We start from the raw sequence: 20,204 nt of genomic DNA on the forward strand, positions 1-20,204 counted from the left end.
AGGATTTTCTGTACAAAATAGCTTATAAATGGCTTGTTTGTGCGGCTAAAAAATCACATGACTGGACAAACGGGCCAGAGAACATTTGTATGAGACAGTCGGTCATGAGTTAATGTTTGTGTTCTTCCTCTAATGTTGTTTTTATTCATGATTACTGCTCCTTAATTTGCCTCCTCTTGATACAAACAGACAAATGCAAACACAGTACCATCCATCAGGAGAGGTTTTAATCAGCATGGAAATAAAAAAATGCAGCAAAAAAACCTAAAATGACGGCACGTAAAAAAAAAGAAAGAAAAGTGACGTCAATGACGGCGTAAAAACAATAAACGCAGAGTCCCTTAAATGTGGGTTTTTCCTCTTTTCTTTACAGTCTCATCTCCATCTTCACCCCTCCATTTCCTGGGTCTTGGTCCATTTCTTGGTCTCTTCTCAGAGGATGGGTCTGGGCTGCTGCGTGAGAAGAAGTCCGAAGCGTTTCTTGAGGATCACGCGATGTCGGGAGAACTTGTCGTCCGGGGAGAATCGGGCCGGGTGAGCCGAGCTGGTGGGCTGTCCGTCAGGACTCAGCTTCTGTTTTGAAAACACACAGAAACTTTCATTTAACCCGAGAACACCATCGCCGGTTCGGTTTTCACCCAAGCAAATACATGTATGTGGTTTTCATCTTCATTATTTATTTTTATTGACATTTTTTGTTCCCAAATTCCTAGTTTTCTAGTCATTTTGGAGCATTTTATATGGTCCCCTCGTGATGCTTTTCTTTCATTTTCTTAGACACGGCACAGTTTAAAATAAAAGAACACTACTCAAATTTGTCATGTTTTGATATATTTTGATGTTCTTTTTATTGGGTGTATTTATTATCTAGGGTAAAAATCACCCGCCGTTAGGGATGGATTTGAGGGATAGTGTTCTAGGGTTAAATCTTATTGTTAAACGTTTAGAACAACTTACCAGGTCTGAACGGTGCAAGACTTACCTCGAAAATAAAAAATGTATATTAAAAATTATAAATAAACAAGATCAAGGAGTGTAATTTATGATTAGTTTCATAATCGATAAAGCTGTAGAGATGGGGGGGGGGGGTCGATTCACATACGAATCGGGATTCTAATCATCCACAATTCTGAATCGATACATAAACTTCATTCTATTTTTATTTATTTTATTTTCCAGGTTCCTATATAGAAAAACAACACAAATCACCAGTTTGTGTTATTTGTGTACAGTTAATTGTTGTAACATCTGGGAGAAAAAAGCAGCTAGCCTTAGCTTTTATTTATGCAAGTTATTTTTGTTGTACAGTAAGTAAGTTTTTATTTGTTTTGAATGAATAAATGTTAACTTTTTGTCTTAAGTTTGCCTTTGTGTGATCACATCAGTGGAATCAGTTTGCAAAAACTGTATTGTTTTGATGCCATAATTGGCCGAAACACACGATACGATGCATTGTGTCAATTTTTGAATTGAGAATCGTATGAATCGAGAATCAGATTTTAAATCGAATCGTGAGACACCCAACGATTCACGTTCCTATGAATCTTTAACTTCTTTGATTATTTCTATTAATCGGTTGCGTGTTTGGTCAAAACAGCGTCAGACATTTTCTTGATTTGTAAAAAAACGGGTTAATCAAAGATCAGAATAGTTGACGATTAACTTAGTCATGGATTATTCGGTCAATCATTGCACATCCTGTCATTAACCGGTCAGTTTATTTCACAACAATTAATCGTTTACGAAATTAACCGTCAACTATTTTGACGATCGATTTTTCCCACTTTCTTCAATACAGAAATCAATCAAACTGATACATTTTGGTAAATTCTTGATTATTTTTTGGTAGTTTTTAAATCAGAAAACATCGGAAAAACTATAATTATATAATTGGTTAAAGTTGGTTTTCTTACGCAAAGTCTCGCGATTATTATATTTAAACGTACACAATTGAAATGTTTATTTCGAGGCGAGTTTTCCACCCTCGTGCCTCCATTATTGTTGCCTAAACACCGTATAGACTTAATAATTGTACATGGTTTGAATCCACTTTCGCTTCAGGACCGAATAATCGAACAATAATGGGTCTAAATGTCGGTCAATATCGCTAAAATACACATTTACGTGTTAAATGAACTCGCTGGTGAATGTAAACACGTCGTTACCTTCAGAGTGTAGACTCTGTCCCCGCTCTCGTTCAGGTAATACTGCAGAAACATCGCGATAAAAACACACAAACTGTCCCCGTGGATCCAAAAAACTCGACGAACGTCGAAAAGGTTTGTTTTGTTGTTGTTTTTTTCGTCGAAAACAAACTCGGCGATGGTTAATTTTCGTCTTCTCTATTCCACGTGCGGCGGAAGAAGTTTCTCGTCGTCTACGTCGCCGTCTTCCGGAAATCGAAGTGGTCTTCCGGTTCAGACATCAGAGCGCATGGCACGCTGGGAAATGTAGGATTGAGAACGCCCTCCGCCAAAAGGGTTAGAGACATTTCAAATTAAAAGTCTCACATTGAAACTTCTAAATCGAAAAAATCGTAACTGAGATGTAATAAAACATAGAGTATTAGAGAAATTTCAAATTAAAAGTCTTACATTAACACTTAAAATTTAATAAAATCTCAAATTTGAGACGCAATAAAAACTAAATGTTCCACAAGTTCAAGAAAAGACTGATAACGTTGTGTTCAAGACATCTATGACTGCTAGCATACAGTTTTAGAGAAATTTCAAATTAAAAGTCTCACATTAGCACTTTGAAAATTGAATAAAATCTCAAATTTGAAATGTAATAAAAACTACATTTTCCACAAGTTCAAGAAAAGACTGATAAAGTTGTGTTCAAGACATCTATGACTGCTAGCATACAGTTTTAGAGAACTTTCAAATTAAAAGTCTCACATTAGCACTTTTAAAATTGAATAAAATCTCAAATTTGAGATGTAATAAAAACTAAATGTTCCACAAGTTCAAGAAAAGACTGATAAAGTTGTGTTCAGGACATCTATGACTGCTAGCATACAGTTTTAGATAAATTTCAAATTAAAAGTCTCACACTGGCCATTTTAATTGGGTTAATTCTCCATTTAGCAGTTGCAGTCTGACTAAACATGTCCAGTGAATAGGGAAACAGCGACCTCTAGTGGTGAGAAAGAGTGGAGACGTGACACTAAAACAAAGTTAAAACAATTCACAGTTTAATTCATTCATAAATATAAAACCACTTTCACGTAAAAAATCAACTTGATTCAGTGAACAGTTTCTTTTTGCACATTCCCGCGTCCCGTTTTAAAAAAACAAAACAAAATTATTTTTATAGAATACACATGAGGACATTTTATAAATAAGACACAAAATTGTGGATTTTTTTAAATGGCATCAATTACAAAACAAGGTCATGGTATAAAAATGATAATAATAATAATAATTAAGACACTTGGTTTCAGACTAAATGATGACACAGTATTTTAAAAGTAAAACATCCACCAAACTTTAAAAATACAATCTTTTTTGTCGTAAAATGTTCCTCGCGTTTCCGGAACTGTAGTCACGAATAATACAGTGTTTTTAAAAAAAACAAAAACAACAAAAACAACAAAAAGGCGTCTGGAGAAAAAAAGTGTCACTCAAACTTTTTGTTGTTGTGCAAAGATCCGTTGCCGTTGTGCATGTTTCCGTTGTTGTTGACAGGCTTCCCATTGGCCAGCAGGTGAGGCTCCGCCTCCTCCGGCTGCAGGTATTGGTTCAGCAGCCTCTGATAGGTCGGATGGGTCGTCAGCACTCGCAGAAGATTTTCTGACCAAACACAAACGTTCAGTTAAGTGTCCGTCAAACTTTATAGAATAATCCACCTTTAATCTCTTCATCTCGTGTTTGTATCCAATATTTGATTATTTTTAATTTCACATTTCACCTTTAAATCTCACATTTTCACCTTCTAATGACTTTTAATCTCACATTTTAACCTTTAAATCTTAAATTTTCACCTTCTAATCTCACATTTAAACCTTTAAATCTCACATTCACCTTTAAATCTCACATTTTCACTTTAAAATCTTACATTTCACCTTCTAATCTCACATAATGACTTTTAATCTCACATTTTCACATTCTAATCTCACATTAGTGACTTAATCTCACATTTTCACCTTCTAATCTTATATTAATTACTTTTAATCTCACAATTTAACCTTTAAATCTCACATTTTCACATTTTAATCTCACATGATGACTTTTAATCTCACATTTCACCTTCTAATCTCACATAATGACTTTTAATCTCACATTTTCACCTTGTAATCTCACATTATTGCCTTTAAATCTAACATTTCACCTTTAAATCTTAAATTTTCACCTTCTAATCTCACATAATGACTTTTAATCTCACATTTAAACCTTCTAATCTCACATTTTCACCTTCTAATCTCACATAATGATTTTTAATCGCATCATTTTCACCTTCTAATCTCACATTAATGAATTTTAATCTCACATTTTCACCTTCTAATCTCACATAATGACTTTTAATCTCACATTTTCACCTTCTAATCTCACATTAATGACTTAATCTCACATTTTCACCTTCTAATCTCACATGATGACTTTTAATCTCACATTTTCACCTTCTAATCTCACATTTTCACTTTCTAATCGCACATGTTCACCTTCTAACCTTACATTAATGCCTTTAAATCTTAAATTTCACCTTTATTGGTAGATTAGAAAGTGAAAATACGAGATTAAATGCCTTTAAATCTCACATAATGACTTTTAATCTCACATTATCACCTTGTAACCTCACATTTTCACCTTCTAATCTCACATTAATGCCTTTAAATCTCACATTTCACCTTTAAAAACTCACAGATTCTAACTTGATGACTTGACTTAACCAGGTGAAGTAAAGAATAACAGAGTCACCTTCACAGAGCGATCCTCCACCTGACGCCTCCTTGTACAGCTGAGCAGTGCCGCGCTGTGGGAAACCCAGCAGCGCCCCCATGAGGTCAGAGAACTCCTCTGCGCTCAGACTTCCTGTGGCCTCCCTGTCAAACATCTGCAAAGAGACAGAAGGTTCAGACTCAATCGTGTTGTTATTATTATTAGACTTTTTTATATTGAACAGACTGATTGTGGACGTACAGTGAAGGCAGCGTGGAGCAGAGACTTGAAGCGGTAAAATCCAGACAGAGCAGCGACGCTCAGGTAAAACACTCGCAGGTCCACACTTTCATCCTGGAAGAAGAAGAAGAAACAACAACACAACAAAAACTTTAGCATCAGTGTTTAGGACAATAAATGTGACAGATATACAACTGAGCTGACTTAAGTCTAAAAAAAAGTATCTCGGAATGACTTGAAATTTACCATCATAATAGTCAGCATCGCCCTGAACAAGGATACATTGAAAATATTTGAAAACCTCTTAAGGAATAATTTTCATGAATTTTTGAAATTCATAAAATGACTCATTTGCCCTGATGCACTTTGACAGTGAGCTGACTTTCTTCAAAAAAAATAAAAGTTTCTCGGAATGACTTGAAATTTACCATCATAATAGTCGGCATCGCCCTGAACAAGGATCCGCCGAAATTATTTGAAAACCTCTTAAGGAATAATTTTAGTGAATTTTTGAAATTCAGGAAATGATCCATTTGCCCTGATGCAGTTTGACAGTGAGCTGAGTTTCTTCAAAAAAACAAAAACAAAAAAAAGTATTACGGAATGACTTGAAATTTACCATCATAATAGTCGCCATGGCCCTGAACAAGGATACGTTGAAAATATTTGAAAATGTCTTAAGGAATAATTTTAATGAATTTTTGTAATTCAGGAAATGATCCATTTGCCCTGATGCACTTTGACAGTGAGCTGAGTTTCTTCTAAAAAAAACAAAAAGTATCTCGGAATGACTTGAAATTTACCATCATAATAGTCGGCATCACCCTGAACATGGATCTGTTGAAAATATTTGCAAACCTCTTGAGGAATAATTTAAGTGAATTTTTGAAATTCATGAAATGATTAATTTGCTCAGATGCACTTTGACAGTGAACTGAGTTTCTTCAAAAAAAAAAAAAAGTTTCTCGGAATGACTTGAAATTTACCATCATAATAGTCAGCATCGCCCTGAACGAGGATCCCTTGAAAATATTTGAAAAACTCTTAAGGAATAATTTTAATGAATTTTTGAATTTCAGGAAATGATCCATTTGCCCTGATGCACTTTGACAGTGAACTGACTTTCTTCAAAAAAAACAAAAAGTATCTCGGAATGACTTGAAATTTACCATCATAATAGTCGGCATCGCCCTGAACAAGGGTCAGTTGAAAATATTTGCATATCTCTTAAGGAATAATTTTAATTAATTTTTGAAATTCATGAAATGATTCATTTGCCCTGATGCACTTTGACAGTGAGCTGACTTCCTTCAAAGAAAATAAAAGTTTCTCGGAATGACTTGAAATTTACCATCATAATAGTCGGCATCGCCCTGAACAAGGATCCACCGAAATTATTTGAAAACCTCTTAAGGAATAATTTTAGTGAATTTTTGAAATTCAGGAAATGATCCATTTGCCCTGTTGCAGTTTGACAGTGAGCTGAGTTTCTTCAAAAAAACAAAAAGTATCTCGGAATGACTTGAAATTTACCATCATAATAGTCGGCATCGCCCTGAACAAGGATCAGTTGAAAATATTTGTAAACCTCTGAAGGAATAATTTAAGTGAATTTTTGAATTTCAGGAAATTATCCAGTTGCCCTGATGCAGTTTGACAGTGAGCTGACTTTCTTCTCAAAAAAAAAAAAAGTTTCTTGGAATGACTTGAAATTTACCATCATAATAGTCGGCATCGACCTGAACAAGGATCCGTCAAAAATATTTGAAAAACTCTAAAGGAATAATTTTTATGAATTTTTGAAATTCAGCAAATTATCAATTTTTCCTGATGCAGTTTGACAGTTGGCTGACTTTCTTCTAAAAAAAAAAAAAAAAAAAAAAAAGTATTTCGGAATGACTTGAAATTTACCATCATAATAGTCAGCATCGCCCTGAACAAGGATCCGTTAAAAATATTTGAAAATGTCTTAAGGAATAATTTTAATGAATTTTTGTAATTCAGGAAATGATCCATTTGCCCTGATGCACTTTGACAGTGAGCTGAGTTTCTTCTAAAAAAAAAAAAAGTATCTCGAAATGACTTAAAATTTACCATCATAATAGTCAGCATCGCCCTGAACAAGTGTCTGTCGGAAATATTTGAAAATGTCTTAAGGAATAATTTAAATGAATTTTTGAAATTCAGGTAATTATCCATTTGCCCTGATGCACTTTGACAGTGAGCTGACTTTCTTCTCAAAAAAAATAAAAGTTTCTCGGAATGACTTGAAATTTACCATCATTATAGTCGGCATGGCCCTGAACAAGGATCCGCCGAAATTATTTGAAAACCTCTTAAGGAATAATTTTAGTGAATTTTTGAAATTCAGGAAATGATCCATTTGCCCTGTTGCAGTTTGACAGTGAGCTGAGTTTCTTCAAAAAAACAAAAAGTATCTCGGAATGACTTGAAATTTACCATCATAATAGTCGCCATGGCCCTGAACAAGGATACGTTGAAAATATTTGAAAAACTCTTACGGAATAATTCAAATGAATTTTTGAATTTCAGGAAATTATCCAGTTGCCCTGATGCAGTTTGACAGTGAGCTGACTTTCTTCTCAAAAAAAAAAAAAGTTTCTTGGAATGACTTGAAATTTACCATCATAATAGTCGGCATCGACCTGAACAAGGATCCGTCAAAAATATTTGAAAAACTCTAAAGGAATAATTTTTATGAATTTTTGAAATTCAGCAAATTATCCATTTTTCCTGATGCAGTTTGACAGTTGGCTGACTTTCTTCTAAAAAAAAAAAAAAAAAAAAAAAAGTATTTCGGAATGACTTGAAATTTACCATCATAATAGTCAGCATCGCCCTGAACAAGGATCCGTTAAAAATATTTGAAAATGTCTTAAGGAATAATTTTAATGAATTTTTGTAATTCAGGAAATGATCCATTTGCCCTGATGCACTTTGACAGTGAGCTGAGTTTCTCCAAAAAAAAAAAAAAGTATCTTGAAATGACTTAAAATTTACCATCATAATAGTCAGCATCGCCCTGAACAAGTATCTGTCGGAAATATTTGAAAATGTCTTAAGGAATAATTTAAATGAATTTTTGAAATTCAGGTAATTATCCATTTGCCCTGATGCACTTTGACAGTGAGCTGACTTTCTTCTCAGTTTTTTTCTGAGACTAAACTCCCTTTACCTTTGAGTAGAAGCCGCAGAGCTTGACGGCCGTCTGTCTGTCCGTCAGTCCGAGGAGAGACACCAGCTCGTCCGCGCTGACCTTTGACCCCCGGGCTTCGGACTGACACCTGTCACTCAACTGGTGCAGAGCTGACTCCACCGCATACGAGCCCAGACTGAGAGAGAGGGAAAGTAAGAAAGAGCAAGAAGGAAAAAGAGAGTGAGAAAGTGAGAAAAACTAAAAAGTATAAGAATCAACCAGCAGGGGGCGAATGTCAACCAACATTAAAGAAGAAGAAAAGCAGAGTGTGTGGTCTCTCACCCGCTCGTGTGCAGCAGTGACAGAGTTTTCCTGGCGGGAGAATCCACGGGCAGAGAAACTCCGCCCACTTTACTGACGGGGACTCCGCCCTCCATCACGTAGTCTGTGGCCGGGATGCCGAGTTCTCTGAAAGGACGGTAAACGCGACGCGTTTTAGCGCTTTTTTTTTCTTCACGTGTAGCATCATAAACTCTGGTTTTCTGTTCGTACATTAAAAGTCGTAGATATTTAAAAGACGTACTTGGCCATGAGTTTCTGGACGTTGTCAGCGTACAGACCGGGGTCGTTCTTCTCCTCCTCTGAAGGATGATAAACCGGCAGGAACTGAACCAAGAGAAACAATCAATCAATTGATCGGGTAAATGCAAAAAAACCCCACAAAAGATCTCGTTATAGCTACGTACCTCGATCGACGCGTTGGTGTAGATCTGCGACGTCGTGTGCCACAGCGCCTCATACCTGTCAGACAAACAGGTGACGTTACTAACACACAAAAACGTTTTATTACCTCAAATTCTGATTGATTAATAAATCTGCATTTATCGCAGATTTGACTTCGTCGCGCAACAATGTGAAAAAAATGGTTTCAGGCAAAAATATTGGTGACAGAATTTTTTAATTTCTATATTACGTGAAACAAAAAAATTAAAATAAAAGAGCGTAAGAATAATAATAATTCAGAAGATCCAGCTGAAGAGGACACACTTTAGTTTTGGGAATTTCAGAAAATTCCAAATTTAAACTTTGGGATTTTTGGAATTATTCCTAATTTGTAAATTTAAGTTTGACAATTTATGAATGATTCCAAATTTAAAGCTTTTTATTGGAATTTATGGGATTTTTTTGTCACCCTAATCATGATAATTGATTAACTTCACTTCTTCTGGAAAATAATTTGATGCAAAAATATTGCATGCCAAATTTTCTTGGAATGTTTTTTTTTGTTTTGCATCTTTTAAACATGGCTACCAACAATTCACCAATTATCACGATTAGGGTCACACAAAAAATCCCATAAATTCCAATAAAAAGTTTTAAATTTGGAATCATTCATAAATTGTTGAAAAAACTTAGATTTACAATTAGGAATAATTCCAAAATTCCCACAGCTTTAAATTTGGAATTTTCAGAAATTCCCAAAACTAAAGTTTTACATTAATTTGGAATATTACTACATTTTCCAAACTAAAGTTTCCAATTTGCAATATTTCCAAAATTCCCTAAACTAAAATTCCTATAATTTATAACATTAATTGTTTATTCATAATTATTGTATTGCTTGTATTTGCTTTTAAATTGGCACAGAACATAAAACATTTAAAGCTCTGACGGTCGTTTCCAGGTGTCGTTTCCATCTGAAAACCATTTCCTGTTCCTCTTTAGACGCCATTAAACAAACCGTAAACACTATAAATCTGCGTCACAGCGGGAAGTGTGAGATTACATGAGTGCAGGTTTACGTCACGGCCGTCTCACACACACACACACACTGATGAGTTTTTGAGTTCAATGTCACAGGATTCTCAGCGTATGTGTTGTGTTGAAACCTTGTACTTAAGAGAAACTTTCTGTGTCAAAGTTCTCCACAGATACGAGCATTTAAAACAAACTCACCAGGCTGTTCCTTTGTACGTCCACCGAACAGTGTCCTGATGAAGAGTCATAAAAAGACAGAAAACACACACACACACACACACACACACCACCATTATCAAACACACTAAAACACTTTGTCTTTTTTAGGGCGTAGACTTTTTTATAACAACTCTGATTCCACATTCCACTGCCAACACACCCTGAATGTCTGTCTGTCAGTCACTGAGTAAACTTTCTACTCTACTTTTTAACTCAAGGAAAGGAAGTCAAACAAAGAACGTGTGCTGTATGCGCAAAGCAGTAGAGTAGGGTGCAAATCGCCAAAATGGCCGACTTCCTGTTAAGTTGAGGCCATGGTTACGGTCGATTTTTTTCTTCGTCTTGGTCTATAACATCTTCCCACCAAGTTTTGGAAAATTTTGCGGAACTCGATAAATGCCGAAGTTATAGGGCACTTCCCGTTTTGCGCCAAATGGTCAAGATTAACCAAAAACGCACAACGGGTCGCTGTGACTGCGCCATTTTGAATTTGCAAAACTGTTCGATAACTTTTCACCTTTGATGTGTCGAGCACAAATTGGTGCGTTTTTTATGTCGGTACAACAAATGCACTCGGTGCATATCGCCAAAATGGACGACAAAATTACAAATGGCTGACTTCCTGTTGAGTTGAGGCCATGGTTACGGTCGACTTTATCATTCGTCTTGCTATGTAAGATCTTCCCACCAAGTTTCGGAAAATTTGGTGGAACTTGATGTATGCCGTAATTATCGGGCACATCCCGTTTTGCGCCAAATGGTTGCAATTCACCAAAAACGCTGAGGGGTTACTGTGGCCGTGCTGTTTTGAATCCGCAAAACTTTTTCGCAAACTTTTCACCTTTGTTGTGTCTAGTATATCCGTACAAACAAACGCGTTCAGACCAGTTTGCTAATTTAAGTAGAGTGCAAATCGCTAAAATGTACAGCAAAATTCTAAATGGCTGACTTCCTGTTGAGTTGAGGCCACGGTTACGGTCGACTTTTTTGTTCGCCTTGGTCTAGTACATCTTCCTGCCAAGTTTGGGGAAATTCAGGGAAGCTCAAATTTTGCCTCTAACCTTTAACCTAATTTATATCTTAACAAACTAATCTCTGATCATAGACTGTGCGTATAGAAGGGTGATTTATTGTTTTACACATTTGCAAAAATTAATAATTAAATAATAAGATTAAACAATAAAAATGTGCAGATTGTGCTGATGCCAATGTTTGTTGTGTTTTTGTTAATCCAACAGTTTTTTTACGTGTTAAATCTATCACAAATTCAAAATCACACAGATTTAGGAGATCACGTCAGTGCAATATAAACAGATCAGTGTGTGTGTGTGTGTGTGTGTTATCTCACCTGAGGACAGAGCGACTATCTGTGCTGACAGCTGATAAAGTGTTGTTTATTTAAAATGTCATTTCGAACCTTTTCAATCACATCATCATCTACGATTGAAGTGTAAATGCACAAATCGGGGAAAAACCTTGTTTAAACCCATGTCAAACAGGTGTCACGTGTCATCGCTGAGTGAACGAACGCAGGTGGTTGGTCTGTCACTCACCACTTTGTTGGGGTAACGCAGCAGAACAGGTTGGACGGGGACTCCAGCGAGGAAGGCACCTGATGAATGATGTCACATGCAAAAAAAAACAACAGATTTAAAAAAATCTTAAAAACACAGCACGCAGTGCACAAAGTGATCCACACGAGGCAGCAGTGGACCAGCAGCTTCTGTGTGTTCCCCCCGTGAGCTAAAATCGCTAATCTTCTCTGTGGAGTTTGGTGCGGGAGAGCTTTACAACACTTAACGAACTTCAATTTCGAATAAAAAAAAAAAAAGTCGTCTAACTTGAGCATGTGTTACATTTTAAATTAACCGAGCACAACGTTAACGTCGTGGCTAAAGTGGCTAAAAAAGACGCTAAAATACTGACCGGGCTTGAATTTGATGAGCGCTCGTCCGTTGGTCGTGGTTCCTTCCGGAAACATCAGCATCTGGACGAGAAAATAAAGTTAGAAAGTGGCCAAAACCAACGTTTCCTTCCAGTTGACACTCAACGCTTTTTGTCGATGTCACCGCTGTCGTTGTTGTTGTATCAGCGATGACAAACGACACGGCGGTTAGCAGTAATTAAGTCAGATAAGCAAACAAGACTCGTGCCAAGAGGGAAGATTACTCCACACACACACACTCTCCCTTAAATAAATCCAGATCTCCAGACGCTTTTAATTCATTCTCACTGTTAAAACTGTTAAAATTAGGACTTAATCTCGATTAATGGAGTCAGAAAATGTTTACCAAACGTGGGAAATGATGACGTCGTTTGTGTACAAACCAAAAATGAATCAAACTTTGATGATTTCTTTGCTGTGTGGAGCAAAGAAAGCAGAAAATATTCACATTTAAGAAGCTAATTAAAAAATAAGATAGACTTTATTGTCCAATCACAGCGAGGCTCGACGTCTCAGACTCCTCCCCCTTTTCGTAAAACGCCAGAGCCGTGGCTACGCCGTCAAGAAAAGATGGGGTTTCGTTACCCTTTGAAAAAAACGACGCTAAACCGCAATGACTCTATAAACGGTGTAGTACACATGCCAGGCCTGTATGTGGTGCTGTAACGGTACTACAGACGTACACTACGAACTCAGAAGTACGTGGATAAAGCTAGCATACAAACTCCAAATACAAGACAAAAAACAAAGAATTCACCGGTGCAAGGCGCTAAGTCGCGTATTGGTTTCGCGAATTCTCCGACACTCGTTCTCGTACGTACGAACCCTAAATCCGACAAACCGAAAAACATAAGGTCCAATTTTTCCCGCCAAATTTTTTGCCGTAAAATAATCGACACGTCGGACAATAAAAGCGTAATTTTTAGGTCGTCTTTCAGAGCGTTTCAGAGTGATCAAAGAGGTCACCTGAGGCCAGTAGCCATTGGAGGTCAGCCTCTCCGTGACCTGCGTCACCGCCTTCTTCCTGGACTCCGGATCCTTCCTGCTCACCAGCACAGACTGGTTAAACTCCAGCAAAGCTGTGGGGATTTCAAAAGACATCATTAGAAGCAGAACCGGAGGAGAACGGGCCAAGAAAACCAAGACAGGAAGTAGCGGCGCTGATAAGACGCTGGACGACTGAGTCACTTGTTTACATTTTTAACTGGATAATCATGAATCATTGTTTAGGGAGTGAGACGATACGACGACGACGACCAGGAGCAGAGCGTTTTAGTCCACGTCTGCTGGGAAAATCATGAAAAATACAAAGTTTCACAATAACAATAAAGAAACTATACAACACAACAACAACAGCAGCAAACAAAACGGACAATATTCACGTTTAAGATGCCGGAAAATCTGAGATTCTGCTGTGATTTTGTGACAATTTGTTATTTTTATAATATCAACAGACAGAGCGTTGTGTTTTGATCTAAAATTAAGAAATAATAAAGACTGAGCAATGTTGTAAAACCTCAGTTTTTACATTAGAAATGAGTCAAAATCTATAAAAAAAATCACAGCACTGCGGGATTGACCAGATTAAAACTGTCCAAAAACCCAGTTTAAACCAGTCAGACTGAAGAATTAAGATCGTAAATCCATAAAATCCACTCATAAGAGCGTAAGTTCACATATTTGACATCATTTCACACAGACCTGAGGTCTCAGACTCACTAATAATCGCCCCTTCAAACGATTTCAAAAGGCATAAACAGTGTCTTTGTCAGGACCAATAATCCTCATGGAGACCAAAACCTGGTCCTAAAGAGACAGAACCTCATTTCTGATGACCTAGTTTAAGGTCAGGGTTAAGATTTGAGTTGCGGTGAAGTTATCGTTAGGCATCATTTCAGGTTATGGCCGAGGAAGAAGAAAAAATCGTGTATGTACATATCTGACATCAGCTGTGAGGACCAGTTGTTACACAAACCCATCTTTGTGAGGACAATTTGAGCTTGTGGGGACATTTTTGCCTGGTCCACACAACTTTCATGGATTTTTTCATTAAGCTAACCCCAACCCTAGTGGACCTTTTCATTAAGCTAACCCCAACCCTACTGGACCTTTTCATTAAGCTAACCCCAACCCTAACGGACCTTTTCATTAAGCTAACCCCAACCCTACTGGACCTTTTCATTAAGCTAACCCCAACCCTAATGGACCTTTTCATTAAGCTTACCCCAAACCTAATGGACCACTTCATTAAGCTAACCCCAACCCTAATGGACCACTTCATTAAGCTAACCCCAACCCTAATGGACCACTTCATTAAGCTAACCCCAACCCTAATGGACCACTTCATTAAGCTAACCCTAACCCTAATGGACGTTTTCATTAAGCTAACCCCAACCCTAATGGACCTTTTCATTAAGCTAACCCCAACCCTAACGGACCTTTCCATTAAGCTAATCCCAACCATAATGGACCTTTTCATTAAGCTAACCCTAACTCTAATGGACATTTTCATTAAGCTAACCCCCACCCTAATGGACCTTTTCGTTAAGATAACCCCCACCCTAATGGACCTTTTCATTAAGCTAACCCAAACCCTAACATACCTTTTCATTAACCTAACCCCCACCCTAATGGACCTTTTCATTAAGCTAAACCAAACCCTAACATACCTTTTCATTAACCTAACCCCATCCCTAATGGACCACTTCATTAAGCTAAACCCAACCCTAATGGACCTTTTCATTAAGCTAACCCCAACCCTAATGGACCTTTTCATTAAGCAAACGGACCTTTTCATTAAGCTAACCCCAACCCTAATGGACCTTTTCATTAAGCTAACCCCAACCCTAACGGACCTTTTCATTAAGCTAACCCCAACCCTACTGGACCTTTTCATTAGGCTAATCCCAACCCTAACAGACCTTTTCATTAAGCTAACCCCAACCCTAACGGACCTTTTCATTAAGCTAACCCCAACCCTAATGGACCTTTTCATTAAGCCAACCCCAACCCTAATGGACCTTTTCATTAAAGGGGAAGTAAGTAGTTTATAGTGACATCTAGAGAGGCTGAAATTTACAACAAAGACCTGCTGCTCTGCTCACCCCCTCCCTTCCCTGAGCGCTACGGTATCCTCAGCCGGTCAAATGTCGTCCTCGTCGTCTTTCTCCGTGTCAGCAGATGAGGTTCGTGAGGTGAGGGAGAGGGCGAGCTACCGCGGCCGTAGCAGACAAAGCGGAGAGAGTGGAGGCGGGACTTCAGCTACAAGTAAAGAGACGCTTGTTTTGTTCTCTCGCGTTTGTCCTCACAGGCTCCGGCAGAAACATGGCGTCTCGCTGCTAACAGTGGCTATGCAACCGCGGCCCGCGACCGTGTTATTTTACATGACTTTTTGAAACACTACGAAAATGAAACAAAGAATATTTTACAGCGACTAGACAATGCAGGAGCACATAATATGTATACAAAAGTGGATTTTGGGCAATATAAACCCATAAATACTACATATTGTCCCTTTAAGCTAACCCCAACCCTGATAGACGTTTTCATTAAGCTAACCCCAACCCTACTGGGCGTTTTCATTAAGCTAACCCCAACCCTGATAGACGTTTTCATTAAGCTAACCCCAACCCTGATAGACGTTTTCATTAAGCTAACCCCAACCCTGATAGACGTTTTCATTAACTTAACCCCAACCCTAATGGACCACTTCATTAAGCTAACCCCAACCCTAATGGACCTTTTCATTAACCTAACCCCAACCCTACTGGACCTTTTCATTACCTGAACCCTAACCCCAACCCTAACAGACCTTTTCCATTACATTAACCATAACCGAAAACCTGGTTTTAGGGTTAGGCGCTCAGGAGTGTGTGTGTGTGTGTGTAGTTCCTCACCCCCAATGACCGGCAGGCTTTTATTCTCCGACCGCGACACCACCGTGGCGAGCTGCGTCGGACACAGGACCACCATGTCCATGTAGGTGCTGTGCGGCGCCACCACCAGCACCGGCGCCTCCTTCAGGTCGGCCCTGCGGCCCTTGACCTTCACCCGCGGGAAGCCCAGGCAGAGGAAGACGCCCCGGCTCAGCAGCCAGACGACCGTGTGGAAGAGCCAGTGGCGCCAGCCCGTGATGGGCCGCGAGCGCTCCTCCTCGGACAGGCCGACCAACCGTAGCCGCGCCAGGGGCCACATGGTGAGGAAGCAGAGCGCCGCCAACGTGACGCGGAGGGGGAAGAGGACGGTGCCCAGGACGATGCCCTGAGGATCAAAAAAATCCATCCCGTTATAAGCGTTCACCAGCTCGAGTCTAAAACATTCCAAAGAACAAATTTTACGGGTTTCCACGAGGTGAACTTTTGTTTTCGTCGGTACCTCACGCAACCCTTCACTTCCCCCAAAACCTAAACTTTGACTTTGATGTACACACACATAAATATTTTAATCAACATCCATTATCCTAAGTGTTCAGATAAAGCAGTCGTCTAAATATTATTGCGTTACGTTCTTATCGCCTGTTCCGCCCGTTGGCAGGAACTGTGACAGATTTATAGCCTTGGTCTGGTTTGTTTAGTCTCCGCAGCCATAAATATGAAAGACTCTTTTGTTTTTTTTTAAGACAGGAAATAGCGCCATTAAAAAATATATGCTGCAGAAAGGAAGGCATAACCTTTAATAAAATAAGGATTTTTATTATTTATTATTAATTATTATTTTATCGTTTGTCATTTATTGTTTACTGGATAAACCCGGTGCTAATTCTGTGCTGTGTTGACTTTGATGTTTAGCATAATAGGCTAAGGCTAGCTAAATTTGTGACGTACGTAGCTTTAGTTGATTGTTTTGTGGCTAAAATATTATTTTTCAACACAGAATACAGCACAGATACTATAATATATTCAACTAATATATTTAATAATAAAATTTAAAAAATTTACAGAAATAGATGAAGGCTAGTTAAATTTGTTATGTACGTAGTTTTAGTCAAAAAAGTATTTTTATTTTACACAGTAAAGCCAGATAAACTTAAATAGACATTTACTGTTGTGTTTGACCTGCAGTGAACATCATATATATCACCGGTAAATCAAGTATTTTTTTACAGTGTTTGACCTCCATACTGAGTGGAAAAAGAAGGTGAAATTTAAATGTGACCGTTACCCCGATACTTCAGAAAAGAGAATAGCATAATTCAATGTAAAATGGCTAGCTAAATTTGTGTATCTATTGTGTATATATTTGAGTATCTTTCGACGCAAAATGCAGCACTAACTAAACTAATTGTGTACATGTTGTTCATGGAAACTAATGTTTATTTTCAAAATCGACTCGTGTGTCGATTGTCGTTTCCCAAAACCTGAAACATTTTTAATGATTTACTACTCAAAACGGATCAATCGATGATCAAAACAAGACTATTTTGAAGAATTTAAAAGTACAGAAGGGACGATATCTTTGTGCCCAAAGGGAGCGCTGGAAAGAGGAAGAGAATGTGTAACATGAAAAAGTCACTGAGGCCAAACGCATGTTAGAGAAGGGTGTGTCAGTGTCTGTGTTTGTTTGCAGTCACTATTGTGTAACTTTGTCAGTTTTCATTAAAACACGACTCGGGACATCAGGGTTGCAATGATTCATTAGGATTTTCCGAGGATGATGATTAACAAGCCAATTACGTGACTGAATAATGTGCCACGCCCCGCACAGCTCATTATTGTCCAAATACAAATGTCCTTTGTTGTTGACAAACATAAAATAATAATTTAAAAAAAAAACAGTGACCAAGCACCGAATTCACAAATTTGAGTCACAGAAACCAGCAATTCTGGCTCACACCCATATAACGTCATCGCGTTTGGAAGCTTTGAGTCACTTTTTGATCATCAAAGTCAAATTGGTGTCTGAAGAATGTCAGGCGGCAGATTCTCGAGGGTTATTTAAGACCACATGAGGTCGTTCAGAGTCAAAACAAAAGGCTGTTGTGACGCGATCGTCGTTTCTGTACGATAGCGTTTTTAATTAGTGTCAATTATCTATAGTAGCACTTAAACATCTGCCACCGCACATTACTTTACGTCCATCAGTGGTAATTGGTGCAAAATTGATGAAATATTGTGCCTGAATTTAGCTTTGTTAGCCACATATACATACACACACACACACATATGTATATATGACTTCAGTTTTTTCCATTTTTAGATATTTGTGAGATAACATATTTCAATGTAAATGGGTAGCTATTATTGTGTGAAGTACGCAGTTGTAGTTGTGACTCAACAAGTATTTTTTCGACACAGAATACAGCACTGAATAACTTAACAATATACTTTATAATATTCAACAAATATCTTCAATAATAAACTGTAAAAAATGTACAGAAATAGGCTAAGGCTAGCTAAATTTATGACGTACATAGCTTTAGTTGATTGGTTTGCGACTAAAAGAGTATTTTTCTACACAGAATACAGCACTGAATAACTTAACGATATATTATATTATAATCAACAAATACATTTAATAATAAATGTAAAAAATTGTACAGAAATAGGCTATGGCTAGCTAAATTTGTGATGTACGTAGCTTTAGTTTATTGGTTTGTTACTATAAGAGTATTTTTCTACACAATACAGCACTGAATAACGAAATGATATATTATATTTTATTTAACAAATTCATTTAATAATATAATTTTTAAAATGTACGGTAAGGCTAGGTAAATTTGTGACGTACATAGTTTTAGTTGATTGTCTTTTGATTAAAAAAGTTTTGTTTTTTTTACACAGTAAAGCCAGATAAACTTAACTAGACATTTTCTGTTGTGTTTGACCTGCAGTGAACCACATATATATCACCGGTAAATCGAGCATTTTGACAGTGTTTGACTTCCATACACAGTGGAAAAAGAAGGGGCTAGCTTAATTTGTGTGGGTTAGGGTTAGTTCAAAGTTTTAGTTGATTGGTTTGTGACTAAACGAGTATCTTTCGAACCAAAAAACTAAACTATACTATATTCAACAAATATATATAAAATATTTAATAATATAATGTAAAAAAAAAATGTTGTGACGTACGTAGTTTTGGTTGATTGTTTTTGGATTAAAATAGTATTTTTATTTTACACAGTAAAGCGAGATAAACTTAAATAGACCGAGTATTTTGACAGTGTTTGACTTCCATACACAGTATAAAAAGAAGGGTTAAATGTGACCGTGAAGAGAATAACATAATTCAATGTAAAATGGCTAGCTTAATTTGTGTGGGTTAGGGTTAGTACATGGTTCTAGTTGATTCGTTTGTGACTAAACGAGTATCTTTCGACACAAAATGCAGCACTGACTAAACTATACTATATTATATTCAACAAATACATATATATATAAAATATTTAATAATATAATAATGTAATTTTGGTTGGTTGTTTTTTGATTAAAATAGTATTTTTATTTTACACAGAAAAGCCAGATGAACTTAACTAGACCGAGTATTTTGACAGTGTTTGACTTCCATACACAGGGGTAAAAAAGAAGGGGTTTAAATGTGACCGTTACCCTGATCCTCAGCGCTGTGCTCAGCTTCACCTCGTGAATGAACGGGTGAGGGAAGTCGTGTTCCTCCATGGTGACCTGGAAATACGTGTGGTTGTTGTTGTTGTTGTTGTGTAGAAAAAGTGCACAAAACGAAGACAGTTAAAGTCCGTTTCAGGTGAAGAAAAGTCCCGCTCGAGTGTCAACACACGCTTCTGTGTCGTGGCGTAAAAAAACAAACAAACCCCCCAAAAAAACAGTGCTACGTTAAAAACGTTGGCGTGAAAAAAACGAAGGAAAACGACGAAGTAAAAACAAACGTTTACTGTCTGCACATGGCGACACACACACACTCACACTGACACTCACACACACTCACTGACGAAACCTGACGAACCATCCTCTCCTTCTGTCTTCACACGCCCCGCCCCCCCCGGCCACGCCCCCCGCCGCCTCGCGGCCACGCCCACCACGTGCCACTCTCG

The 20,204-nt window shown here is 37.6% G+C and overlaps 2 protein-coding genes across 2 annotated transcripts; both read right to left on the minus strand.

Moving 5' to 3' along the window:
• Positions 1 to 229: 229 nt before the first annotated feature.
• nop10 (NOP10 ribonucleoprotein homolog (yeast)) lies at positions 230 to 2,382 on the minus strand. The gene is made up of 2 exons (XM_083910200.1): positions 2,166 to 2,382; positions 230 to 573 (listed from the first exon to the last, which is right to left on the minus strand). Exons 1-2 carry the CDS (start codon positions 2,217 to 2,219, stop codon positions 433 to 435), a joined length of 195 nt encoding a protein of 64 aa, XP_083766326.1. The 5' UTR covers positions 2,220 to 2,382; the 3' UTR covers positions 230 to 432.
• A 1,239-nt stretch (positions 2,383 to 3,621) lies between these two features.
• Positions 3,622 to 19,812, minus strand: lpcat4 (lysophosphatidylcholine acyltransferase 4; the record flags this gene model as incomplete). Its single annotated transcript, XM_083907481.1, has 13 exons — positions 3,622 to 3,794; positions 4,920 to 5,055; positions 5,142 to 5,234; positions 8,317 to 8,473; positions 8,620 to 8,745; positions 8,861 to 8,943; positions 9,024 to 9,078; positions 10,234 to 10,268; positions 11,808 to 11,866; positions 12,181 to 12,241; positions 13,166 to 13,278; positions 16,096 to 16,459; positions 19,744 to 19,812. The coding sequence occupies 13 exons, from the start codon at positions 19,810 to 19,812 to the stop codon at positions 3,622 to 3,624; spliced, it is 1,524 nt and encodes a 507-aa protein (XP_083763607.1).
• Between the last annotated feature and the right edge of the window lie 392 nt (positions 19,813 to 20,204).

Source organism: Microchirus variegatus (assembly GCF_963457635.1).
Source record: "Microchirus variegatus genome assembly, chromosome: 2".
NCBI classification, from domain to species: Eukaryota; Metazoa; Chordata; class Actinopteri; order Pleuronectiformes; family Soleidae; genus Microchirus; species Microchirus variegatus.